The 27,489-nt window shown below is 46.2% G+C and overlaps 1 protein-coding gene across 1 annotated transcript in view; it reads right to left on the bottom strand.

The window, feature by feature from the left end:
• The window catches only part of ASXL1 (ASXL transcriptional regulator 1), a gene marked incomplete in the record, with an annotated part of 1,368,406 nt that overhangs the window by 190,975 nt on the left and 1,149,942 nt on the right, over positions 1 to 27,489 (bottom strand). Inside the window, 1 exon segment of the mRNA XM_044090352.1 lies at positions 6,844 to 6,940. Coding sequence (XP_043946287.1) covers positions 6,844 to 6,940 — 97 coding nt within the window.

The following is a 27,489-nucleotide window of genomic DNA, read 5'->3' as shown; positions in this document are numbered from 1 at the left end:
TTAGGAGTTGTTAACTAGCTGATGTAATGGGATCCTATTCTCGCCTACATTCATAACTGATGGGTTCGGGGCCGATCCATCGGCTCCGACTCGGCCACTATACAATAGAACGAAGTCTCTAATTGGCTGGGCTACCCCTTATCCCAGAATGCACCACGCCTGCTTCCCCAGATCTCGTTTGCCGCTTTTAAAGTTAGACGTGGTCTCAACTTGGCTGGAGCTAAGTAGTATTTTTTTGGTTACTTTTTGGTCTTTTGACCTAGGGGTTTCTTCATAAATTTAACAAACAGCTGTTTTAACAGCTTTGTGTGTGTGTGTGTGTGTGTAAACTGTTTTTTGTGAGATTGGTATTTTTTCTCTGTTACCGGGCAAGGCCCGTTTGAGTTAGAGGGCCCTTGCCCTTATTTGTGTGGTTGCTAAATTGTCTTACTGCACGTTTTTCTACTTTAATACGTTAATTAGAGGACTTCTGCCCGTTTTTGGTGTGCTGTATCTTGGGTCAGTCCCGCTTTGAGTCGAAGCGCTCGTGTCCTACTTAAGGTCTCGTTGTGGTAAAACAGTGGTGTGACAGGATGTCTAAAGAACAGAAGTCTGGGTTTAAAAAGTGCACCAAGTGTAATTATAAAATGTCCATTACCGATAGCCATGCTGTATGTGTATATTGTTTAGGACCGAAACATTTGCAGGAAACATGTAGTGTGTGTCATGCTTTTTCCTCTAGGGTCCTTCAAGAACGTAAAAATAAATTGATCCTTAAGGGCCTTATTAAGTCCTCCTTTGAGGAAGCTTTGGCTTCTCCTTCCCCTCCATCTTCAAAAAAGAAAAGGTCGTCGGCTCCGACCAGTCCGTCGGAGCCGACATCCAAGAAGCACAGGTCGACCTCTTCTTCCTCGGCTCCAATGGCTTCGGAGCCTCGGGTGGAAGGGTCTGCCGATACCTCTTTCCTCGGCTCCATTGGTGTCGGAGCCGCAGGATGGGGGATCGAGAGGCGAATCACCTGCTTCGGCTCCTTTGCTCTCGGAGCCGTTGGAGGTGTGCAGCTCAGACTCTCCTCCCGTCCCCTTCGGCGCCGATACTTGTCCATACGGTTCCGGATCCGGTGCCGATAGTGTTGGAGCCATTTCGGAGCCGGTCCCCTGGTCTTTCGGAGCCGAGAGAGAAGTCGCCTTGGCCCCCATCTATTTCCTCTAAATCTTCCAGGTTGTCTGACTCGGATTTGGACAGAGTTATCCAGAGGCTTTTCCAGTCCCTGGTTTTTGCAAAAATGGTCTCTGCTCCAGCCCACTCGGCTCCGGAGCCGATCCCCACTCCGACACATCTGATTCCTCCTCCAACCTCCTCGGAGCCGTTGGAGTCGGTGATGGTAGAGCAGAGCAGAGTCGTCCAGTCAGAGCCGAGACTCCCTCAGAGTCTCTCTGTTCCGACCATCATTCCTACCCTGTCCTCGGCATCAGGGTTCGGTACCGGGACTTCCTCGGTCGGGGCCGAGGGGAACACTTTGGAACTGGTAGCTTCGGTGCCTAGTCTTCCCCTCGGAGCGTCGGCCGCAGGGATTTCCGGTACCGCTGTGGTCTCTCAGCCGGTACCCTCCGTAGAGTCTGGAGGTCCTGCTTTGGAGGCCATGAGGAGTGCGCTGGCCATGGCCTTGCCGGCTCAGCAAGTATCTACCTCACTGTCCCTAGACTTGGGAACTGGTGCTTCTGGTGTGCTTCATTCCCACAACAGCGGAGCCCCAGGGCCTGAGGATACCCCCTTGGGGGGGTTCCCTTCTCCCGGGAGGTCCTTCTGAATCCGCTTCGGATGAACCTCCAAGGAAGAAATTGTGCAAGAGGAAGCACGTTGACCCAGGACAAGTCTATCACTTCAGATACTGATCTCGATGATGCGGAGGGGTCCCCAAAATCGTCTTCGGATGACGTTTCATTCTCAGATATCCTTGAGATCCTGAGACAGAGAGGCGATTGGCAATCCAAAACCCCTTCCGCGGAGGAGTCGGTATTCCTCAAGGCTTTTGGGGCCCAGCCCTCCGCCTCCTGGGTGTCTCCACCCTTCGATGAATTGCTAGATTTAGTTTCTCGAAGGGTGTGGTAACACCCTGATTCTGTGGAACCGGTGTGCCCGCCAGGCCTAACAAGTTCCTTTCAGCCCCTCCTCAGAAAAAATTTTTGACCAAAGGAGTTGCAGTAGATGCGATGGTGGTGGCATCTGCCACTCAGCAGGACGTGGCAGAGACTTCAACATCTATTCACCCTCCTAATAAGGATTCCAGGAGCATGGATAGGTACGGGAAGCGTACCCTTTTCTTCAGCGGCCTTTACCCTGCGGTCGCTGAATTATCTTTGTCATTTCACCAGGCTCCAAAGGGACCTCCTCAAAGAGTTAGGAGAGTCTCTTACAGGTAACCTTCCTGAGGCGTTAGCCCAGACTGTTGGCGCCCAGATGACTACCCTATCTTCGATAGTCAACTTGTCCATGAGGCTCATCTCATATGCGGCCGATGGGGTGAGTAGAGCAGCGGGAACAGGCGTGGCTCTTAGAAGACACACCTGGTTACGCTTGTGTCCCTTTGCGGAGGCTTTTAAGTCTTCCTTCACCGATGCCCCTTTTGATGGGTCCTCCCTGTTTGGACCCAAGGTGAAGGACACACTGACTCGGTGCGAGCAGGAGGGCAAGACCTTGACTGCCGTGGGGGCCCATTTTTCCACTCCTTCTAGACCTTACCCCAAGGCCCAGAGAGGAGGGAAAATGTGGTTCAGGAAATCTCAAAGGTTTTTCCCTACTCCACCGAGTGATCCCCCCTCTAGAGGCAGAGGGGGGGGGGAATTCAGGAAGACGTCGCCCCAGAGGCGGCAGAGGCCCCCGTAACTCTGGAGACCGCGATTCCTTTCGTGGTCCATCCTACGCTCCCCGTCCCCGAGACGTGGCCCGACTGCGCATCTCCGGAGCCAGTCGGGGGTCGATTTGCGGAACACCCAAAGGCTTGGCAATCTATCACCAAGGATCAGTGGGTGCTCCGAACAATAACCGGAGGCTATTTCATCCCTTTCATAAAACCCCCTCTTCCTATCAGGAAAATCCCAGATGTGCCACCCAGTCAGCGGGATCAAGCAGCGGTCGAGGTCTCAAAGCTGCTAAGAAAAGGAGTCATCCAGCCTGTCCCCGCAGACCAGATCGGATCAGGAATTTACTCAAGATTATTTTTGGTGCCAAAAAAGACAGGGGACTTGAGGCCCATTTTGGACCTCAAATCATTGAATTGCTTTGTAAAGAAATCCAAGTTCCGAATGGTCACCCTTCAGTCCATTCTCCCGTTATTGGAGAAGGACGTCTGGATGTGCTCCATAGAGCTCAAGGACGCTTACTATCACATCCTGATAAGTCAAGAGTCCAGGAGTTACTTAAGCTTATGCCTGGGAACCAGTCATTTCCAATTCCGAGCTCTGCCCTTTGGTCTCACCACAACCCCCAGGGTGTTCACCAAGTGCCTGGCAGTAGTGACAGCTCACTTGAGAAGTCAAGGATTCCAAGTGTTTCCCTATCTAGACGACTGGCTCCTTACTGCCACCACCAAGCATCTATTAGTTCGGGCGCTTATGACCACAGTCAGTTTGGGTCATTCACTAGGAATCACGTTCAATTGGAAAAAATCTGTGCTGCAGCCGTCTCAGCGTATTACCTTTATAGGCGCAGAGTTAGACACAAGAAAAATGCGGGCATTCTTGCCGTTACAAAGGATTTAGGTCCTGCAGTCTCAGGTTCAAACCTTGTTACCCAGATCACGAGTTCAGGCCAGATTGATTCTGCAGTTTATCGGGCATGATGGCCTTGACCATTCTTCTAGTCCCCTTAGCCAGGCTGCACATGCGGGTGCTGCAATGGCTACTGTTGGTTCAATGGTCTTTTCAGGATCTCCCCTTGGACCATTTGGTCCAGATTACGGAAATTTGCCGTCGGGACCTACATTGGTGGCTGCTTCGGTCCAACCTGGACCAGGGGCGACCCTTTGCCCTTCAGCCTCCTATCGCCATGGTGAACACGGACGACTCCCAGATAGGGTGGGGGGGGGGGCATTATCCGGACAGGTCTGTCCAAGGTACGTGGCAGGCTCACGAAGCACACTTACATATCAATATCCTGGAAATGAGAGCGGTGCTACTGGTGTTGCAAGCACTTCATCATGTTCTTCCCCGGGGTACCATTGCGATCCTATCCGACATGTCGTTAGTTTGGTACATAAACAAGCAAGGCGGAACCAGGCCATACCCTCTTTGCCGAGAGGCCATGAGAGTATGGTATTGGGCGATTTCTACCCAGCGTTTCCTAGTGGCAACGCACATTCTGGGGAAATCGAATGTGATTGCAGACAGGCTGAGCAGGACCCTCCTGTTGCCCCACAAGTGGTCTCTCAACGACAGGGTGGCTGCAAACACTTTCGCCAAGTGGGGCCTCCTTTGTTGCGACTTGTTTGCCAGCCCTCACAATGCAAAATGCAGGGAGTTCTTCACTCTGACTCCCTCTCAGGGGCAGATTCCCAGGGACGCTCTAGCTCACAGTTGGCCCTCCAGTCTACTTTACGCCTTCCCTCCGGTTCCCCTTCTCCCGAAGGTGATACAGAAGGCGATTTATCTAGGAAGCGACATGATTCTGATCGCTCCACACTGGCCTCGTCAGGTTTGGTTCCCCTTCCTTCTGAGGTATGCGGTGGAGGGCCCATGGCTTCTGGACCTGGTGCCCGACCTGTTAACTCATCAGTTGGGTCAGTCTCATCCATCCCTCAGGTCCTTGAGGTTGGCCGCCTGGTTACTCCACTTCCAACCTTAGTCAGAGATAACTCTCTTTCTCCAGATGTTATCCACATTTTGTTCTCTTCTCACAAACCTTCCACTACTAAACTGTATTCCAGCAAGTGGAAGAGGTTTGCTGTTTGGGCCCAGCAACGAGGTATAGATCCCCTTACCGCCCCAGTACCTCAGGTTTTAGAATTCCTAGCTTCTTTGTTTTATTTGGGCTCTTCAATTTCCACAAAGTCCAACTGGCGGCTATCTCTAATTTTCATGTCTCCTTTGAGCCTTCCTTAATGGCAAACAGGCTTTGCAAATCTTTCCTTAAAGGGGAGTGGCTCCTTCGGCCCCCAATAGCCCATCCTGTGCCTCCTTGGGACCTGAATATGGTTCTAGCTTCTTTAACTGCCTGCCCTTTTGAACCAGCAGCTACTTGTGATATGAAATTTCTATCTTGGAATACCGCCTTTTTGGTGGCAATAACCTCTGCCAAGCGGGTCTCAGAGCTTCAGGCCCTCTGTTCTAGTCCTCCTTATTTGACCTTTCACAAAGGCAGAGTATCTCTCAAGTTAAATCCCTCCTTCTTACCCAAGGTAGCATCCCCCTTATGCATTCGACAATCCTTGGAACTTCCTGTGTTTTTTCCCAAATTCTCCAATAACGCAGAATATATTTTCCATCAGTTGGATGTTCATAGACAACTGCGTTTTTACTTAAGTAGGACCAATCAGACACGAAAGTCAGATCAGCTGTTTGTGTCCTTTGCAGAAAATAGGTTGGGTCAACCAGTGGCTAAAACCACCATAGCCAAATGGATTAAAGAATGCATCTCCTTCATTTATTCACAGTCCGGCAAAGAGCTACCATTCCCAGTCAAGGCTCATTCTACCAGGGCAATGGGTACTTCTGTAGCATTCCACTCCAAGTTATCGATAGATGATATCTGTGCGGCCGCTACCTGGACTTCTCCGCACACTTTCAATTCTCATTACAAGATAGATGTGGCTTCTCGAGGTAGAGTTTCTTTTGGTTCCACAGTTCTCAGGAGTGTTTTCCAATGAGCCACCCGGGAGTTAGGTGCTAGGGACGCTGTCGCATCAGTTATGAATGTAGGCGAGATAGGATCCCATTACATCTTTTAGTTATGTACTTACCATAACTTCGGATGTATGGGATCCATCTCGCCTACAATCATACGTACCCGCCCTCCTTCCCCCTTCCCATTGGATTTAGAGTAAATGTTGCTACTACTGAGTTCTTTCTCTTGAAGGACTTTAGTTTGTTACAGTTGCTGTTATGTTTTCTGTGTCTGGATGTAGGTATGAAAGCGAACAAACAAGATCTGGGGAAGCAGGCGTGGTGCATTCTGGGATAAGGGGTAGCCCAGCCAATTAGAGACGTTGTTCTATTGTATAGTGGCAGAGTCGGAGCTGAGTTATGAATGTAGGCGAAATGGATCCCATACATCCGAAGTTATGGTAAGTACATAACTAAAAGTTTCCTGTTGTCCAGTAGTACAAAGGTTTGATTCCCTCAGCCTACAATGCCTGCGTGACTCTGAGTAAGTCACTTAACCAGAGACCATTCCCGGGCTGTCGGAAAAAGTTAGAAAAACAAATTAATGAATAACTTAGTGACCAGATTACCATAATGGAGTTGCTGGAGTAGAAGCTCAGATCATAGTCAAATATTAACCCCATGTTGAGCCGAAGAAAATGAAGACTAGCAGAACAGACAATTCTCCAATTATCTTTGACTGAGAAGCAATTGCGAAGGCATTTTCCTTTGTTATGAGTGAAATGAAATATAATGCCTTAACAGATATGCCTTGGAAGTTAAAATTTGATCTATGCCTTAACTTGCCACACAAATTGGGCTTACACAGTCAAAAAAGTAACAGGGTCTCAACAGTAACTATCAATGCAGTTACACAAACAGAAAAGCAGAACATTTTTAAATACAACTACAATGGGTATTAACTTAAGAAAAAAAAAAGACAGTGATTGCAATCTTCACTGTTAAAATAAAGCAAATTTACAATGCAGTCAGTAATGAAATATACCATCAGCGAGTCTTTCTTTCCAACTCTGAGCAGCATGAGTGAAAAACTCATTGTTCAGTGCACTGCTGCTGAGTCTTGGCAACCCATCAGGTCCGGTCTGCAGGGGGGGAAAAAACACACTAGTAAAAACAGCTCCTTCTCACAATTACTAAACACAAAATCATAATGCAACACTTTCTACCTTTTTTGCTGCAAAATAAAAAATCATTTATATTGCCTTAGAAATTAGATAAAACTGCAAAATTATGAACTAAAGATAAATCATGAAAAATCTGTATAGCACATATTTAACCACTAAATGAAAAAAAATTAGATGCATTTCTGAATCCTGGTTTACAAGTCTTATTTGAAATTACACTTTTTTACTGCACATTTACATTCTACAGCAGTAAAACAGAATTCGAATTAAAATGGACCATTTCAAGTTACTCCTTGATATATACACGTTTTACATTTAATGTAATAAAATAAAATACACTTGGGGGTGGGAGGTTGGCATAATGGTTAAAGTGTTTACCTTACATACACAAGGTGCAAGGTTTGATTCTCACATGGGGTAACTGGCTAGGTTTAAAATGGCCAACAAGGGCAGTTAGCCTAGCACTAACCTATGAACCTATAAAAGCGAAATGTGCTGTACAGATGGTGTATGGGGCAGGTTGTTTTCAATGTTTCAATGACTTGAGTTTATCTAGCAGCCATGGGATCAGAAGAGAAGATGAGGGGAAGGAGAGTCAAAAGTCTGGTCTCTCTTACTATTGCCTAACTTTTGCTGTTACAATGATGATCTACAGAAAATAGAGGTATTCACAAAACTTTAGAAGTCTATGAAAACAGGCAGCCAAAGCCAAATGAGGGTAATATAACTGCAGGGAAATCACTTGTGTTTATAAACATTGGAAAATATTTGCGACACAAGTGCAACTGCAGAAACTAAAAAAACAAGAGTTATGTACTAACCATTAGAAGTTATGTACTCACCATAACTTTCTATGTTTGCTGTCCATCTCGCCTATATTCTTGATGGTTGGTTTGGAGCGGTTCTTGGTTCCGACTCGGCCGAATACTAAAGCTTGAGAGCTTCCACTGGCTCAAGGCTAACCCCTAACCCATGATGCTCTGGGCCAAATCCCCAGCTCTTGTTAGCAAGCGAAAGACAATCACAGAAAATTTGTAGCTATATATATATATATATATATATATATATATATATATATATATATATATATATACACACACACATATACACACACACACACACATTATATATATATATATATATATATATATATATATATATATATATATATATATATATATATATATATATATATATATATATATATATATATATATATAAATACCTTATAAGGACAGGAACAGAAGGTCCAAACAATAAAAAAATATGTGCATAGTATATAGTTATCCACCAGTTCCTCCAGGAATACAGGATGGGGGAAGGCGGGTGGAACACGAGAATATAGGCAAGATGGACAACAAACATTGAACGTTATGGTGAGTACATAACTTATTAATGTTATGTTGTCCTATCATGTCATAATTCTTGCTGTTTGGGGCAGTGTCCATAGCACCTTTATCCTACGGTGGCTCAGGAAAAAAAAAAAAGACTGATACAGCGGATCCAAAGGAGGACCTGTTTCCCGGGAGGCCACATCTACTTTGTAATGAGTGATAAAGGTATGAGGTCTCACCCATGCTGCGACTGCACACATAGAACCAATAGGAAGTCTAGCTTGAAAAGCAGAGGATGTTGAGACTGCCCTAGTGGAATGTCCTCTTACCTTTCCTAGTAGTTCCTTACCCTGCTTATTGTAGCAGAAAGAAATGCAATCAGTAAGCAACTTAGATAAGGTTACCTTGGAAAATGGCAATCCTTCCCTTTTGTCCGAAAAGGAAACAAAAAGCTGGATGGATTTCCTGAAATCTTTTGTCCTGTGCAGGTAAAAGCGTAATTGTCTATGAAAATCAAGCTGGTGCAATTTATATTCTGCCTTGTCGCTAAAGTATGGAAAAAAGACTGGCAATTCAATGGAAAGGTTCAAATTATTCTCTGAACAGACTTTGGGAAGGAACGAGGGATTAGTTCTCAAGGAGACCCTATCCTTGTGAAAAATTATATACGCAGGAGGAGTAGAGAGCTTGTAACTCAGATACCCTTCTGGCAGAGGTTATGGCTACTAAAAAGAGTTTTTCATGACAAAAATTTCAAATCACAAGATGATGCGGACTCAAAGGGTGGTAAAATTTGCAAAGTTAACACAAGATTTAGATTCCAAGGTACTGGGGTTCTCTGATTGGGGGTCTGAGTAAGAAGGTACCTTTGAGGAAAGTCTTACATAACCTATGAGACAATCAGGGCTCTCATTTCTCCAGTATGGAAATTAGAAACGGCTGCCAGTTGAACCCTAATGGTAGCTGCAGCAGCTCCTTCTTCAAACAGTTCAGTAAGAAAGTCTAAAACTGTAGATATGGAAGATGTAAAAGGCTCTATTGTTCTGTTTTGCATCCCAACATTTTTCCACTTACTGGAGTATAATTTCCTCGTGGATGGTTTATGGGAAGAAATGAGAATGAGACTCACTGCAGGTGAAAAAGGGTAACACCTGGCTATCCGTGGAATTAGAGCAGCCATGCTGTCAACTTGAGGGTTTGGAATGATGGATGCAACTCCCCCGAAGAATGGGTTAAGAGGTCTGGAACTGGATCCAGAATCCAAGGTTCCTCCAGCAGATGGGTCCAGAGAAAGTGGAACCAATCTTGACAAGGCCAGTAAGGAGCAATGAGGATCATAGTGCTTTTCAACAGTCTGGCTTTCTGAATCACTTATACATCATCAATTCCATTTAGAACAGGAGGTATAGCTAAGGGCCTATGCTGAGGCAAATGCAAAAAGGTCCTTAATCTTTTTCTAGAATTAGAGAAATCCTGACCTTGCCATTGAAAGTGCTCTCTCATGGAGTGTAAAGTCTCCCCAAAGGAAAATTCTTCAGGAGGGGAGGCCGAAGGGATAGATTCTTCTGCATCTGAATCCTCATAAGGCGAGTAGGCCCCTTCCTGCTGGTCTGACAAATCAGATCCATCCATGGAGTAATCTGAGGAGTGAGGTTCAGAGGGGTCATTCCTGGGCCTTTTGTCTGGAGGAGGTTGAGAGGGCCCTGTCTGGGTGAGGTTGTGAACCCCTAATTAAGGAGATAAGGTCCTCAGCAAGGCTGAGGATCTGTGAACTAGAGGAAGGCCTCTGGGATGTAGATTTGGCAGGCAAAGCTTTTGAAAGTTTGGCAGCTTTAGCCCTGGAGAAGGCCTTAATAGACATAGAAGCTGGGGGCCTAGCTGCCCCATGTGCAGGGGTAGAAATGTCCAAAGGTATGGTGTCGGACAATTCCTGAACACTAGCTTCGGTAGGGAGTTCTGAAGCCGACTCAGCCGAGGCCTCTCTGGCCTCGGTGGTCAGAAGTATGGTTTCGGTAGTAGGAATCGCCGTGGACTGTTTTGGCCAAAATAGAGACACTCGCGGTAGGCCTAGCCGTGGTTTCAGCTGAAACCGCAGGCCGCGAGTGTCGGTCCTTTTCCTTGCGTTTTTTGACCATATGCGAAGTCGGAGTCTCCGACGGCATTTTATAAGCAAAAGCGGCTCCAAAAAATTCCTCTGCAAACTCCGATAGACATCTAAGAGTCTGTCGGTTGAAGGAGGCACAGGCTAAACAAGCTGATACGTCGTGGTCTGGGCCTAAGCAAGGAAGGCAGTAAGAATGGAAATCCTTATGAGGTATTTGTTTCCCACAAGTTAAACAATTATTTACTTTGTCTGACATCGGCTGAGGCAAGAAAGAGTCCCCAACGGGGTACTTAGCTTTTTTCAAAGTCTTCGGTAGCTGAAATCTCTGGATCTGACCGACCGGCACTTGCGAAGAGCTTCTGCTTCGGGCACTGCGCGGCAAGAAAGACTGAGGAAAATGGCGTCGGCTGATGCTTTTATACCCCAGACGCTCTGACGTCGGGGAAAGTGCGACATCAGCCGAGGCCAGACCCAGACTTTGGAATCCGGCCGACCGAAGGGCTGCCTGAGGCAGGACAACCCATATCTTAGGACTGCAGATGCATCCTTGAAGGACATCGAGGGATTAGTTCTCAAGGAGACCCTATCCTTGTGAAAAATTATATACGCAGGAGGAGTAGAGAGCTTGTAACTCAGATACCCTTCTGGCAGAGGTTATGGCTACTAAAAAGAGTTTTCCATGACAAAAATTTCAAATCACAAGATGATGCGGACTCAAAGGGTGGTAAAATTTGCAAAGTTAACACAAGATTTAGATTCCAAGGTACTGGGGTTCTCTGATTGGGGGTCTGAGTAAGAAGGTACCTTTGAGGAAAGTCTTACAATAACCTATGAGACATAATCAGGGCTCTCATTTCTCCAGTATGGAAATTAGAAACGGCTGCCAGTTGAACCCTAATGGTAGCTGCAGCAGCTCCTTCTTCAAACAGTTCAGTAAGAAAGTCTAAAACTGTAGATATGGAAGATGTAAAAGGCTCTATTGTTCTGCTTTGCATCCCAACATTTTTCCACTTACTGGAGTATAATTTCCTCGTGGATGGTTTATGGGAAGAAATGAAAATGAGACTCATTGCAGGTGAAAAAGGGTAACACCTGGCTATCCGTGGAATTGGAGCAGCCATGCTGTCAACTTGAGGGTTTGGAATGATGGATGCAACTCCCCCGAAGAATGGGTTAAGAGGTCTGGAACTGGATCCAGAATCCAAGGTTCCTCCAGCAGATGGGTCCAGAGAAAGTGGAACCAATCTTGACAAGGCCAGTAAGGAGCAATGAGGATCATAGTGCTTTTCAACAGTCTGGCTTTCTGAATCACTTTGGGGATTAGAGGAAAGTGGGGAAAGGCATAGAGCAATCCCGGGGGGCCAATCGTGAACCAGTGCATCCCTTGGTGACTTTCCCAAAGGGGGAATGAGGGCAAAGTAGCTGCTGCATTTGGTAATCATGGACGTGGCGAATAGGTCACATCAAGGCTGGCCCCATTTCTGGAAGATCACTTCTGCAATCTCTGGTTTCAGGGACCTCTTGTGAGGCATTAGAATCACTCTGCTGAGCTTGTCCGCTACCACACTGGACTTTCCCGGGATGTGCGTTGCTGTCAGAAAACTTTGAGAAGCACCCGCCCACTGCCAAACTCATTGTACCTCCTGACATAGTGGGTAAGATTTGGCTCCTCCCTGCTTGTTTATATACCACACTACTGACATGCTGTTCATCTGAATTGCAACCGTTCCCATGGGAAGAGAGTCCTGAAATGACTGCAATGCATAAAGCACTGCTCTCATCTCCAGAACGTTTATGTGCAAGTGGCTTTCGTGACCTTGCTATAGGCCTTGGACTGTCATTCCCAGGTAATGCCCCCCAACCCAATCTGGGAAGCTTCCGTGGTCAGTACTGCGTTTGGTTGAGGAAAAACAAAGGGACGGCCCTGATACAATTGATCTGTCTCCAGCCACCAAAGATCTTTTTTGCATGACACCGTGATGATAATCTGGCGTGACAGAGGAAGATCTTGCATTGACCACTGAGCAAAGAGTAACCATTGTAGAACTCTCATGTGTAGACGTGCAAGCGGGACTAGGAAGACAGCTGCTGCTATGGTACCCAGAACTTGCAGCACAACTCTGGCTTGAAGCTTTTTCTTTGACATCAAAATCCTGATTTGCTGGTGAAGGGACTGAATTCTGTCTGGGGTAAGTTTTGCTGTCATGCTTTCTGAATCCAGGTCTGTGCCTACGAAGGTTATATGTTGAGATGGCACAAAGGCAGATTTTTTTAATGTTACTGTGATGCCTAGTCTGGCCCCAAGTGACAGTGTTTCGTCCCTTGTTTGTAGTAGCAGATGCCTGGTGGTGGCGGTGAGGAGCTAGTCATCCAGATATGGAAACTCCCAGAATCCCTGACGTCTCAAGTGAGCCGTGACCACTGCCATGCATTTGAACACTCTGGGGGCTGTAGCGAGACCAAAGGACAGGGCTTGAAATTGATAATGACTGGATCCCAGCCGAAAGCGTCTCCTGGATCACCTGTCCATCTTTATATGGTAGTACGCATCCTGGAGATCTATTGAGCACATCCAGTTGTCTTTCCTGATAAACGGGAAAATTGACTGCAGAGTTACCATCCGGAAAGTACAGTTGTGTAGACTTGCTATAAATGTAGATGTTAGAGTGTATTCACTGTTGCAGTCATTACATATGGGTAATCTGCTGGCAGGTTGCCCTCAGTCGGCCTGAATTCCAAAGTCTTGGGTCCTGCGTCGGTTGCTGTCTTCTCTTCCATGACGTCAGGTCGTCAGGGGTATAAAAACATGCAGCAGATGCCATTTTCTTTAGTTTTTCTTGCCCCCGATGTCAGGTGCCCCCAAAAAAGGCAGCAATATTCTATATCTATATACATGCATCAATATAAACTTTACCTTCATCTACAAGCAAATACACCACATAGGTTGTAGAAGATACAGAAGGAAAGATAAATTGTAGAATGACAGGGGGTGGCGGGAGGGTAACCTGGACTGCAACAGTAAATACAATCGAACATCTACATTTATGGTAAGTGTACACAACTGTTCTTCGTGTTTCACTGTTGCAGTCATTACATTTGGGTAGAATCCCAAAGCTATGGTTTGAGGCTGGAGCTAAACAGCATTAGGTGCGGCTATAAGGCCCTGCAGCACTGCAGTGGCAAAGCCTGCCCTGGGGTTAGATTATAGGGGCAAATGGTAATGTTTTGTAAAGGTGTGAACAAAACTCCAAGTAGCAGCCTCTAGAATGTCTTTGGTTGGTACTCCTCTGAGAAAGGCTGCTGAAGTAGCTGCAGCTCTGGTGAAATGCGACCTAATGCCCTTGGGCACAGGTTTATCATGGTGTAAGTAGCAGAAACGGATGCAGTGGCTTATCCACTTTGAAATTGTCTGCTTTGAGATAGCCTTTCCCTCTGATCCTACAGGAAATGACACTAGTAATTGCTCAGTTTCTTAGAGCTTTTGTCCTGCTCAAGTAGAATCTTAGCCGTCTGTGTACGTCCAAGGAATGCAGAATTCTCTCCCCTTTATTCTGCGGATATGGATAAAAAGTTGGCAGATGAATTGTTTGGTTAAGAGCCACACTGGAAACCACCCTTAGGCATAAAAGTAGGATTTGTCCTCAGAGACACCCTGTCTGGGTAAAACATGATAAAAGGCTCTACAGCCATGAGGGCCTGTAGCTCTGAAACTCTTCTTGCTGAAGTAATTGCTAGTAGCAGAGCTGTCTTCCATGATAAGAACTTTATATCAGTGGTAGCGGCTGGTTCAAATGGAGGCAGGGTGAGCTTTTCCAACACATAATTGAGGTCCCATGCAGGTAATGGTGATGATCTAGGAGGCCTTAGGTTTTTGGCTCCTCTAAGATACTGCTTTAGTAAAGGATGAGAAAAGATTGGTGGCTCTGTATTGTAATGAGCCGAAATGGCAGAGGCATGGATTTTGATTGATGAGAAAGATAGGCCTTTGTCAAGCATCTCAGTTAAGTATTGTAATATCTGAGGAATATGTGGTTCTGCTGTAACAGTTCCTTGTGCTTGATTCCAAGCACAGAATCTCTTCCATTTGTCAGCATAAGATTTTCTAGTACTAGGCCTTCTGGCTTCCAAAACGACATCCATCACAGTTTACTGAGAGATGTTGTTTGTATGATTACATGATTAGCCATGCTGCCAGGTTCAGAGTCTGTAGTTGATTGTGCAGGATCTGTTTTGCTGGGACAGTAGTTGTGATCTTTGAGACAAGGCCCAAGCTGGGTACTGAGAAAAGTTCCTTAGGATTGGGTTCCACTATTGGCGGGGCCAGTCCGGGGCAATTAATATCATCTTTGGCTTCTCTTGTCTGACTTTTAGGAGGACCTTGGGTAGAAGAGGCAGAGGAGGGAAGGCGTAAACTGACAGTTTTTTCCAACTGAAGGATAGGGTGTCCACTTTCCATGCTTGTCTGTGATAAGTCCTTGTGCAGAATCATTTCAATTGATAATGTTGAGGAAAGGCAAATAGATCTATGTCTGGGCTCCCCCATTTCTCTGTTATCATGCTGAATACTTGTGGATTTAGTTTCCACTCGTGAGGATTCATAAGGTTTCTGCTTAAATCGTCTGCCAGAGTGTTCTGTTCTCCTGGCAGGAATTGAGCTTGAAGATTTATCTGGTAGGTCAAAGCTGTGTTCCACAGCGCCATGGCTAATCTGCAAATGGGGTATGAGTGTGTGCCCCCTTGCTTGTTTATATACCACATGACTGTGGTGTTGTCCGTCTTTATCAGTAGTTGTCCTGGATGAAGTAAGTCCTTGAAAGCTGTTAGGGCATTTTGAACTGCTAGCATCTCTTTCTGGTTGATATGTAGATGCATTTGATTTGGTGCCCATATGCCCTGAATGTATCTTCCTGCCATGTGGGCCCCCCCAGGCATAATCTGATGCGTCTGTTAAGGTTTAGCTGGCAGGGGGTAGAGTGAGTCAGTTGCCTTGGTTTGTCTGGCGTGAGGTAAGCCATCTGGGCAGTTGTATGCAAGCTTGCACCCATGAATGTTATCTTTTGAGAGGGTACCAGTTGTGATTTCTTTTCGTTTAGTATGTACCCTAGGCATGCTAGAAGCCTTTTCACAAATGCCAGGTGTTGTAGAAGAGTGTCCTTGTTCTCTGTTTGAATGAGACAGACGTCCAAGTAAGGATATATTTGAATACTTCTGTCTGCAAAATGCAATTACTGGTGCCAGGCACTTTGTAAAGACCCTGGGCGCAGTAGATAAGCCAAAGGGCAGTGCAGAGAATTGGTAATGCATTAAGCCAGCCTTGAATCTGAGGTATCTTCTGCATGACTATCTTGTTGGGACATGCAGGTATGCCTCTTAAGTCTAAAGTCACCAGCCAAGGATTCTTGTCCAGCATGGGCAAAAGCTGTTGCAAAGTGAGCATTTTGAATTTTGGAATGTCCATGTATGTGCTCAAAATCTATAAATCCAGTACTGGCCGCCAGGCCTTGTCCTTTCTGGGTACCAAGAACAGTAGAGTAAAAACCTTGTCCTTTTTCCTGTTCTGGTTCATAGGTTCATAGGTTCATAGGTTTATACTAGGCTATCTGCCCTAAGGCATTTATAAGCCTAGCCCAAATTTTTGTGGCTTACGCCACCCCTTATATGAAAAAATACTGTGCCCATTAGTTTGTTGTGCCTCTGTCCAGCAGTGACACAGATATGATTCCCGGGGTAAACCTACGATCTCCCATCCACAGGTCTAGATTTCTCTTGAACAGAGTCAGCGAGGTGCTCTGCCTCACATGGACCGGGATTTTATTCCACAGCATAGGGAGTCTCTGAGTGATAAATCTATCCCTCCAGCACGTCCTATTTATAGCCGTGCTAAGGTTTAAGTCGCTTGCACTAGTGGTTTTGGTGGATTTGGATTTTTTGAGGTGGAGCATGTCCATTAATTCCGGGTTGGACATGGCCTTGTATGTCAGGCACATGTCACCTCTGAGCAGACGGTATGCGACTGAATAGAGCTGGAGTTTCTTCAATCTGGCAGCATATGACACATTTTGGAGTCCCTTTATCCTTTTGGTGAGGAACTTTTGGGGTCTCTCCAATTGCTGCAGATGTCGGGTGAGATACATCCCGAATGGGGCATTGTACTCGATCATTGGTCTGATAAGTGAAGAGTACAGTGGAACAATGACCTCACTAGATCTGGATGTGAATCCCTTCATGATCAGATGGGCAATGTAGAAGGTCTTTCTAACCACTTTAGCAATGTGAGTGTCAAAAGAAAGGCCACTGTCAACCTGGGTCCCCAGATCCCTGATAACCTCTTCTGTGCTTAGTGGATTGCCACCTATATGGTAGCTTGGGGTTACCTTGTTTTTCCCAAGGGTATGACTATACATTTTTGGCGTTTAACTTCAGGCCATGGCTCTGGCACCAGCTATCTGTTTCCGTGAGTCCCTTCTGAAGGATATCCATGTCCGATGCACTTTCCACTATGGCCCAGTTTGCAGTCGTCTGCAAACTTTGTCAGCCAAAGTCCTCCCATGTTGGCCTGTACTTCTGAGAAGTAGATGCCAAACAATAGGGGGCCAAGGACCGAGCTCTGTGGGACACCACTTGTGACCGGCTTGGAGTCTGACACAGCGCCAGCAACTCTAACCCTGTGGGTTCTGTCCTTAAGCCAGTTTGCAACCCATCTTGTGACATATGGGTTTACATTTAAGCTGGTAAGTTTTTCTACAATACCCGAGTGGGGTATTGTGTCGAAAGCCTTGCAAGGTCGAGGTAGGCTGTATGGACTGCTTTTCCTCATCAATGGCCTTGGTGACTGTTTCAAGAAGTCGACCAAGTTCAAAAGGCATGATCTTCCCTTGACAAAGCCAAACTGGGTCGGGTCCAATGTCTGCAAGTCCCCTATATCCTTGTTTATGAGCTCCATTATGATCCTCTCCATAGCTTTGCAGACTAGACTTGTTAAGCTTATGGGCGGTAATTACCAGGGTCCGTGAGGCGCCTTTGTGGAGTGGGACCACAGTTGCCGTCACGCCACTCCTTGGGCACGTATCCTGTGGTAAGGCTGAGATTAAACAGCTGCCTTATGTGCGGGTTTAATTCCTCATTTAGCTCGTGTAGCACACAGCCGGGACACCATCCGGTCCCATTGATGCTGTGTTTTAGCTTTAGAGAGAGCAGCTTTCACCTGCATTTGAGATGTTCGGGAGGCTACACTCGGCTGGGATAGTTATCTCTCCTTTAGGGGAGAGGGTGAAGTTTGCACTGAACCTGTCTGCCAGTATGTTGGCAATGTCTGTGGGTTCAGTGATTTTTGTATCATTTTGGACTAATTCTGAGCATATCTGGGAGTTTCCACCCAGGTTCCTAACATAGCTGAAAAAAGGCCTTATGATTTTCCTTTGAATCCATGGCAATTTTTCTCTCAAAATTGGCCTTAGTTGATTTTATGAGTGCTCGTATTTTTTACTAATAATGATCAGGGGTGACTTCCTTTTATGGATTTTGTTCTATCATGTAATAGCTTTCTCCTCTTATTGTAAAGTTTGTTAATGGCTGGGGTCCACCAGACTGGACGCTTGCCCTTTGTGGAAAGAGTCTTGGTTTTATTTGGGATTGCCTGATCCATGCAGTCCTGGAGGTGTTCATAGAAGGCATTTGTAAGGGCTTCCGAGCTTGGGTTGTGGTTTCCTCTGGCTCAGGGGCCTTGAAGGATACCACACCAGTCTTGAGTAGTGTGAAGTTTGCTTTAGAGAAGTTCTTCACTATGGTCTTTTTGTTTGGGGTGGGGGGATGTGGATTTCCAGTGAGATTAGTTTATGATCAGATCTCACCAATGAGGGATATACTTCGGTGTGGAGCATTTTGTCCCCATGTTTGTGACAATGAGATCTAGTATATTTTCTCCTCTTGTGGGAACAGTGACTAGCTGTTCCATGGCATTTGAATTTATGAACTCCAGGAACCGTTGGGCTAGAAAGTTAGGGCTTGAGTAATGTTCCCAGTCTATATTCGGGTAGTTGAAGTCACCCAATATGATGGTGTTTGGAGATACATTTATACCCTCCAGTGTCTTTAGGAAGGCTGTGTGGGGTTCCTGAGTTTGAGAGGGTGGCCTGTAGCATGCTACAATTTGTAGAGCAGTTTTGCCTATGGTTAGTTGCACCTGGATGGTTTCCAAGCTTAGTGCGTTGCCACCAACCTGGAGGTGTGGGTATCCTTTATGAATATGGATACACCCTCCTTTTGTGGTGTGGTCCGGGTTTTGGGGCCGGAACGCATGATATGAGGTAAAACCTAATAGTGCCGGGGTGCTCTCAGGAGCCTTGAACCAGGTTTCAGTTACAGCACAGACATCGATGTTCTCCATACTGAGAAGGGCCTCGAGTGTGTGCATTTTGAGATTTAGACTTCTGGCATTGAGCAGCATTACCCTCAGTTTCTTCCCATTTTTGTTTTCTAGGGTGGTAGGTTTAGAATTTGAGCCTTGCCTAAAAAGGCACTATGGGGTGGCAAGAGCCTTAGCCAATATCCGGAATCCCAGGGTGACAGGTGCAAGCCGTCCCTTGAAGCAGCGTGGCTTGTCAAGCATGTCATCCCAGGCAGACAGACACTGGATCCCCTTTGAATGACACCAGACATTAAGCCAATTGTTAAAGCTGATCATCTTGTCTCTATATTGTGGCATCATTCTTGGTGAAGGAAGGATACTGCTCAGGGTTAGGGTCATACCTGCCTGGGCTACATAATCAGAGAGCTCCTCTATGTCTCTTTTCATGTAGTCCAGGGAGTACGTCTCAGGTCGTTCACACCAGCATGGACAATGACTGTGTCATATTTGTACTTGCCGTGGAGTGACCCAGTGCTTGTGTTATGTGGCGGATTCTAGCCCGATAGGCAGCTTACTGTGACCCTCTCCTTGTTCAGCCTGGTGAGTGGGACGTCAGTGTGTCTGACTATGGAGTCACCTATGACAAGTATGTTTGGTGTTGTATTTGGCCTTAAGGGCTGTGACTGCTTTGCACACTGCTTTTGTGGTTTATGTGTTGCTTGTGGGGTGTCTTGAGGTAGCAGTTGTTTGGGTGTCTGCTTTGGAGGCCTCTGCTGTTTAGGTAAATTTTTACTCAGAGCCTCCAAGTATGTCTTTGTGTGTTTATGTGTTAGATTCAGTGGAGTGGTAGCATTATGTGCGGCTGGTTTTGTGGTGTGTGTAGTTGCCTTCTCCTCCTGTCTGGTCTTGCAAGTCCTGAGTTGAGAGAGCTCAGCCTCCAGTTTGGCTAAATAGCTGCATCTCTCACAAGTATTTGTGTTATGTGGGAGGAGGAGAGGGTTGTCTGTGTACATGAGGCAGTTATAACATTGCCTCAAGATTCCCAGATTCACCAGCTGGACCGGAGAGGAGATTGACAACTGACCTTTGGACATGCTAGAATAATATTGGGAAATCCTTAATTGAAAACAAGGGCCAGTGGGGAGTGAGGGTGTAGTGCTTTTAATTTTTAGTGCTGACTTATATAATTGCTTTAGTGAGCAAGTGCCAGGTAACTTGAGTGCAATGTGTTACAAGTAACTAAATGCAAAAACGACAAACAGTAACTTTCTGAATGGCCCCCATATCCATGAGACACGTAACCTGTTTCTGTGCCTCTGCCCATTGGATTTTTGGCAGGTCTGGCCAACCATTTGTCACTGGCAGAGTGTGGAAATGGAATCTGTATCCCTGTGATACAATGTTCAGTACCCATTTGTCCTGGGTTATTAAGAGCCAATTTTGTGCAAAAGTGCTAATTTTCCCACTATGGGTGCTGCCAAAAAATAAGTGCTTGGTGTAGACAGAGGGAAGTCATTGGGATTGCTTTCTGTAGGTTTGCGCTTTATCTCCTCCAGATTTGGAGGTGGATGCGCCCCATTGCTTTGACCTGTATGAGTCTTGAGCCTGGTATCTGGAACCCTTAGGGTGTCTGGATTTGCCCCTTTGAGCTCTGACACAGGAAAGGACCAATTTTTTGTAGGCCAGTGTCTACTGAATCTAGGTGGCTGCAATTGCAAGATATCTTTAACAGTTTGCATAGACTTAGCTTCGTCTTCCATTTTCTTTAAAACCTCTTCTGCCTTAATACCAAACAGAGAATCATGCTGTAAAGGTGCATCTAGCAATTTAGATTCAACATGATCAGGCAAATTTTGTTCCTTTAACCAGGCATGCCTTCTAATCACAGATCCAGTAACTGCGGCCCTGCAGGAGGCCTCTAAAGAATCAAAACCACATTGCAAAGTATGCTTTCCAACTTGTTCAGCTGCATGCAACAATTCCTGCAATTCCTTATTTTCTGCATATTCTGAAATCATAATTTTCTCTTTCGGCAATCCCATAACATGTTGTTGGTACTTAAGCATATGAAATTGACAGTTTAAGGCCCTAATTGCCAAGGTTTCAGATGTATAAACCTTTTTTCCCCCATCTGTCCAGAACCCTTGAATCTCTGTCGAGGGGGTAGGGTTTTTTGCTGTTGAGGCCTTAACTCCCTTTGGACCCTGCAAAATAGTTTCAGGATCAGCAGCAGGGTTTCTAAATAAAAATTTATGAGAGTCAGGGACCCCGTAATACCTGTCTGGCTTACTGGGAGCAGGAGGTAGAGAGTCAGGGGTCAGGCTTGACTCTGAATAAACATCATCCACAATGTCTAACAGGGGGAATGGCTAAAGGCTTGGGAGGGTGGCCTAATGGTTAAGGTGTTCGCCTTACAAACACAAGGTGCAGGGTTTGATTCTCACAAGGGATAATTGGCTAGGCTTAAAATGGCTCACAAGGGCAGTTAGCTTAGTATGGACCTATGAACCTATAAACCCCTGAGCCTCTTATTTGATTCTGAGAGGTCTTGACTCTCCCAGTGAAAATGTTCCCTCAAAATATGCAAGGTTTCCCCAACTGAATAATCCTCAGGAGGAGATGCAGATGGAATAGACTCCTTAGCATCAGAATCCTCATATGGAGGTAAAGATAATTCCTGATCAGAACAGGAATCAGAAGAAATAGAAACCTGAGCTGAAGATTCATAGTCAGTGTCTTGCCTAGGCTTCTTATCTGGAGGAGGATGGGTACCCCCTGATCAAGGTAATAAGGTCTTCAGCCATTTTGATCATCTGCTTTTTAGGCATAGAGGCCTGTGCATGTGGCTCAGGCGTCAGTTTTTTAGTTTTAGAAGGTATCTTTGCCTTTGGTTTTGCAGCTTTCGTCGGTTTGATATAAAAATGTTGAGGTCTGAATACACCCTCAGAAGCCGGTGCCTGCTCAGTGGCTCCGGACCCATCAGAGGGAGAAACATCCGTCAGTCCAATACCTTGAGTATCTTGCGGCATGCCAGACTCCACATGGGTGTCGGTAGAGGCCTGCGACTCGAAGGTAGTGGGTATCAGGGGCTGCGAAAGCGCCTCACTGAGTACCAGCGAACCGGCGACTGGCTTAGGAGAAGCTTTGTCGGTTTTGGATCTCGACTGCCTTTCTCTGTCCTTTTCTTTGCGGTTTTATGTACTCTGATAGTCGGACTGCTATCCGACAACATCTCTGGGTAGTTAAATCGATTTCCAAAACACTTAGATGCAAAAATATACAGACGCTTAAATGGAAATCCTTATGAGGTATTTGCTTCCCACAAGTAATACAATTATTAACTTTTTCTGACATCGGTAAAAAGCAAGAAAAAAGTTTTCTCAACGGGGTACTTAGCTTTATTGAAGACTTCGGTTCTGAAACTCAAAATGTGAATATTTCAGTAATCGGCCGTCCGGCACTTCCGAAATGCTTCTGCTTTGGGCACCGCGCGGCAAGAAAGACTGGAGAAAATGGCATCGGCTACATGTTTTATACCCCTGACGACCTGTCATGGAAGAGAAGACAGCAACCGACGCAGGACCCAAGACTTTGGAATTCAGGCCGACTGAGGGCAACCTGCCAGCAGATTACTTAATGTAATGACTGCAACAGTGAAACACGAAAAACATCTTTGACTTCTTCACCAATTTTAGTTTGCTGAGATCTAGAATGGATCTCCAGTCCCGCCTTTTTTGGAACTAAAAAGAATCTTGAGTAAATCCCGGATCCTATTTGGTCTGCAGGGACCTCTTGGATGAATTTTCTGTAGCAACGAGATTACCTCTTGTGTTGCATGGTCCTTTTGGCCGGGTGGGACATCCGGTGAAGACCGATTTTTTGGTGGGGAGGTAGAAAAGGGTATGTAATAACCTCTGGATATAACTGTTTGTACCCATTTGTTTCAGGAAATTTCTTGCCAGGTGTTTGGGTACAGTGACAATCGACCTCTGACTGACTCCAGAGAAAAGCAGATGGGCCTCCTTTCAGGAGCGCTGGAAGGGCCTGTCAGAGGACGCATCTCTGTTGCCCTGGTTTTGTGGACTTCCTCTGCCGCGAGGTCGGTGTCTTCCATTAAAACTTCCCCCTCTACCCCTGCGGGAAGAGTCACCACGTGCATCAGAAAAACCTTTTTGGGATTTGTGGAACCACATTTTTCTGCACTTTTGACCTTTGGGATAAGGTCTAGACAGAGCAGAAAAATGGGCTCCCACGGCAGATAAGGTTTTCCGACCTGCTCGCACCTTAAGGTATCTTTCACCTTTGGCCCAAAAAGGGATGAATCATCAAAGGGGGCGTTGGTGAAGGAAGACCTAAACAGTTCAGCAAAATTGCAAAGGCGCATCCAGGAATGTCTCCTGAGGGAAATTCCTGCTGTTGCAGCCCTACTTGCTCCATCCGCTGCATAAATCTGTCTGATGGAGGAGTCTGCAATGGAAATGAGGGTGGAGAGCTGCGAAGACACTATCTGCAGATCCTGAAGCTGCTGTATCCTGAAGAGAATCTCCTAGCTCCTGTACAAGATCCCTTTGACGTCTCGTAAAATGGGTAAGGTAGTTCAGCAACCATAGGGTAAAGGCTGCTTCAGAGAAGGTACACTGTCCATAATCCTAGACTCTCTGTTAGGTGGATGAACAGATGAAGAGGTCACAGAGAGTTGCTTCTTGGTGGCCACCACCACCATGGCATCTACAGGGACACCTTTTGTCAAACAATTCTTTATCTGAGGGAGCGGTAATAAACTTGTTGGGCCTCCTTGGAACAGGCTCCATTGTATCAGGCGATGTCCAGGCCTTACGGGATATGACTCCTAGCAGTTTCTCATAAGGGAAAATCACCCAGGAGGTGGAAGGGCGAGACCAAAAAGCCTCTAGGTATACAGATCCGTCCTCCGAAGGGTTGATGGGCTGCCAGTCACCCTTCTGCTTTGGGATTTCCAGGATGTCAACAAAATACATCTTCAGAGGGGGCCCTTCAGACTCATCCAAGTCGGTATCCTAGGTGACAGACTCAGGGGAGTCTGTGGGCTTCCACTTGCACAGTGTCTTCCGAGAGACCTCCTTGGAGGGGTAATCTAGGGAGATTTCAAGAGAGACAATGCCACCAAACAGGGGTTCCCTGTGGCTCCGGGTATCTACGCCTAGGGGGAGGCGGAGGTGAAGAGATTATAACTGGCACCTGGGAGGGATGAGACAGGATCTGACGGCGGGGCGGTCTGGGGTGACAGTGCCTTCTCCATCAGCATGAAAGCCTTCCCACCCTGCTCCGAAGTGGCCCTCGGCTCCAAAGCAACACAGGGTGGACTCCGAGGAAAGGCAGACGGCTCCAAAGCTGATGTGGGAGCCGAACTCAACCTAGCTGAGGTACCGAAAGGAAGAGTCGGGTCGGATGACAGTCCATACCAACCCCCCCCAGACACAACAGGCAAGCGTCAACTCCCAGACCGATGGAGCCAAGGAAGTTAGAGCAGTCGGCACCAAACATTTCAACGGGGGTCTCGATGCCGATGGTTCCACACTATTGGATCCGAGCTCTTGGACTCTGAAGATGCTAAGGTGATTGGAGGAGGAATCACAATGTGGCATGTAGGTACTGACAGGTCCGAGACTAACATTTTTGCAAGGGCTGGTGTTTTGAGTAATCTCTTCACCACCCGGCTCCACGTCCTCATTAGATAAGCTCCTGGAGGAACGGGTGGATCTGAGCAGGTCCAAAATGGGCGCTCTCAAGATAGGCGAGACAGGCTCCAGTTCTGGGGAGTGTCTTCTACTAGACGCTTCTGCCTGCTAGTCCGAGCACACTGTTGGAGCCGCAGAAGTAATGGTTGTGTCGGAACCGAGAGCCCTCGGTTCTGATGTCCCAATCTTTTTAGGTGGCTCAGTCAATGGAGTTGAAGAAGCCGGTCTTTTTGGTACAGTGTGTATTAGAGGAAGAAGGGGAGGAAGATTTGTCTAAAGACTCCTGAAAGCCCCTTTCATTAAATCCCTATCAATTAGTTTCCTCTTCCCTTTCATGGAACACCCTGTTACAGAAGGTATGACAGATAGTGCAGGTGACCTGTAAATGTACCTCATCGAGGCAGCAGACACAGCTAGTATGGCCGTCGGTGATGCACATTTTCTGGGTACATCTATCACATTTTTTAAACCCAGAAGGTAGACGTTTTTTCTTTTTCTTTAGACATTATCCAAAAAGGAACCACTACTGACAAAGTGAAACTACTACAGCAGAAAACTATCTTATAGGAAAGATTTACTTATTTTTAACAGAAAAAAGGAGAGAAGGGAGCAGCCCACTAAGTCAAATGGGCCGTGAGAGCCCTCTAACTTAAACGATGCTCTCTAGGATTATGACAGGGGAAGAGAAACTTCTAGTAGAGATTCTCACTAAGGAAGAGCACAGTAAAGAAAGGGATAGGGACAGCGGCCCTCTAACTTAAAACGGCATTCTCTAAACTAGTAAAGAATAGGGACAAGACCTAAAGCAAACTCAAGGTAACTGTTAAAGTGAAAGAGAGAGGAGAAAACAAGGAAAAGTACAGTTTTGTACCTACCATAAATGTAGATGTCCGATAGATATGCAACTGCAGTCATAACATATGGGTTGTCCTGCCTCAGGCAGCCCTCGGTCGGCCAGATTCCAAAGTCTGGGTCCGACGTCGGCTGATGTCGCATTTCTCTCCGACGTCAGAGCGGCTGGAGTATATAAGCATCAGTCGACGCCATCTTCTTCAGTGTTTCTTGCCCCAGATGCCAGGTGCCCTCCAATGAAGGCTGTAATCAAATTGGAAGACAAAAATAGGTTTCCAGACAATAAATAAGCAATAAACAGATACACCATAACAGATATCCCCAGCTAAGGATAATAGGGAGAGGAGTGGACCCAAGGCATAGAGGGGAAGGAGGGAGGGAAAACCAGACTGCAGTTGCATATCTATCGGACATCTACATTTATGGTAGGTACAAAACTGTACTATGTCCTTCAAGAATGCAACTGCAGTCATAACATATGGGTTGAATACCATAGCTTAGCTGGGGGAGGTGGTATGCTCTAGGAAAAGGATGGTGTAGCTATCAATCCCTGCAGGACTGCCAAGCAAAGCCTGCTCTGGATCTGGAATATAAAGGGAGGTTGTAGTGTTTGGAAAATGTATGCACGGAGCTCCATGTAGCAGCTTCTAGAATGTCTTTTGTAGGCACCCTCTTAAAAAGCTGTAGAGGTGGCTGTAGCTCTGGTGGAGTGTGGTCTGACATTGGCTGGCACACACTTTCCATGGAAGGAATAACAGAATCTGATGCAATGTCCAATCCATTTTGAAATTGTCTGTTTGGAAATTGCTTTTCCTTGTACTCCAGGGGCGCAAGCTACAAAAAGTTGATCAGACTTCCTACTGGTCTTGGTTCTGTCTAGGTAGTAGCGAAGTTGTCTGTGTATGTCCAAGGTATGTAACAGTCTTTCCCCTTTGTTCTCAGGATTGGGAAAGAAAGTAGGCAGGTGAATTGCTTGATTTAAAGAAACCCTGGATATCACTTTTGGCAGAAAAGTAGGGTTGGTTCGTAGAGAGACCCTGTCTCTGTGAAAAGTTATGAACGGTGGTATTGCCATTAAGGCCTGTAATTCCGAAACCCTTCTTGCTGAAGTTATGGCCAGCAGGAAAGCTGTCTTCCAGGAAAGAAATTGTAAATCCACAGAAGCTGCTGGCTCGAAGGGAGGTAGAGTCAATTTTTCTAGGACAAAATTGAGGTCCCAAGCTGGAACTGGTGCCTTTCTTGGGGGCTTTATATTCTTGATTCCTCTAAGAAATTGCCTTAGCAAAGGATGTGAAAACACAGGTGGATCAGTGTTGTATCTAGCTGAGATAGCTGAAGCATGTATTTTTATGGAAGAGTATGAGAGTCGGTTACGTAACATATCTGCCAAGTATTCCAGAATGAGTGGAATGCTCAAAAGTGATGCATCCTGACCCTTGTTGGTATTCCAAATGCTGAATCTCTTCCATTTAGCTGAGTAAGCCTTTCTGGTGGATGGTCTGCGGGCTTCTGTTAGTATCCGCTGAACTTACTTGGAGAGAGTTAAATTGAGGTTATTTATGGGATTTCCCAAGCTGTTAGCTGTAGAGTCTGGATGTTGGGATGAACAGTCCTGAAGTTGTGTTGAGTCAATAGTTGGGGCCATTGTGGAAGGGCCCACGTTTTGTTGTGACATATGCTCCGTAGTAGTGGGTACCAGTGTTGTCTTGGCCAGTCTGGAGCTATTAGGATCCCCTTCGGATGCTCTGACTTGATCTTTAATAACACTGTGGTCATCAGTGGCAGGGGTGGAAATGCATAAATTATTAGGGAGCTCCAGTTGAATGAGAGGGCATCTACTTTCCATGCTAGTGGATGATATGTCCTTGAGCAGAACATTTGTAAGTGATGATTGAGGTGGGAGGCAAATAGGTCCACGTCCGGCCTGCCACATGTCGAGGTGAGTCGTATAAAGATGTCTGGATGTAGCCTCCATTCGTGGGGGTCTAGGAAATTCCTGCTTAGACTGTCCGCCAGAACATTGTCTTTGCCTGGAACAAACTGGGATTGTAGCTGTATTTTTAGACCCAGTGATTTTTCCCAAAGATTCATTGTCAGTCTGCAAAGGGGGTAAGAATGAGTGCCCCCCTGCTTGTTTATGTACCACATCACAG

Source organism: Protopterus annectens, chromosome 12.part0 (assembly GCF_019279795.1).
Source record: "Protopterus annectens isolate FY-2018-M chromosome 12.part0, PAN1.0, whole genome shotgun sequence".
In the NCBI taxonomy this organism is placed as follows: domain Eukaryota; kingdom Metazoa; phylum Chordata; order Ceratodontiformes; family Protopteridae; genus Protopterus; species Protopterus annectens.
The sequence above is the reverse complement of the archived record's forward strand: the minus strand, read 5'-3'. Positions and strand labels throughout refer to the sequence as shown.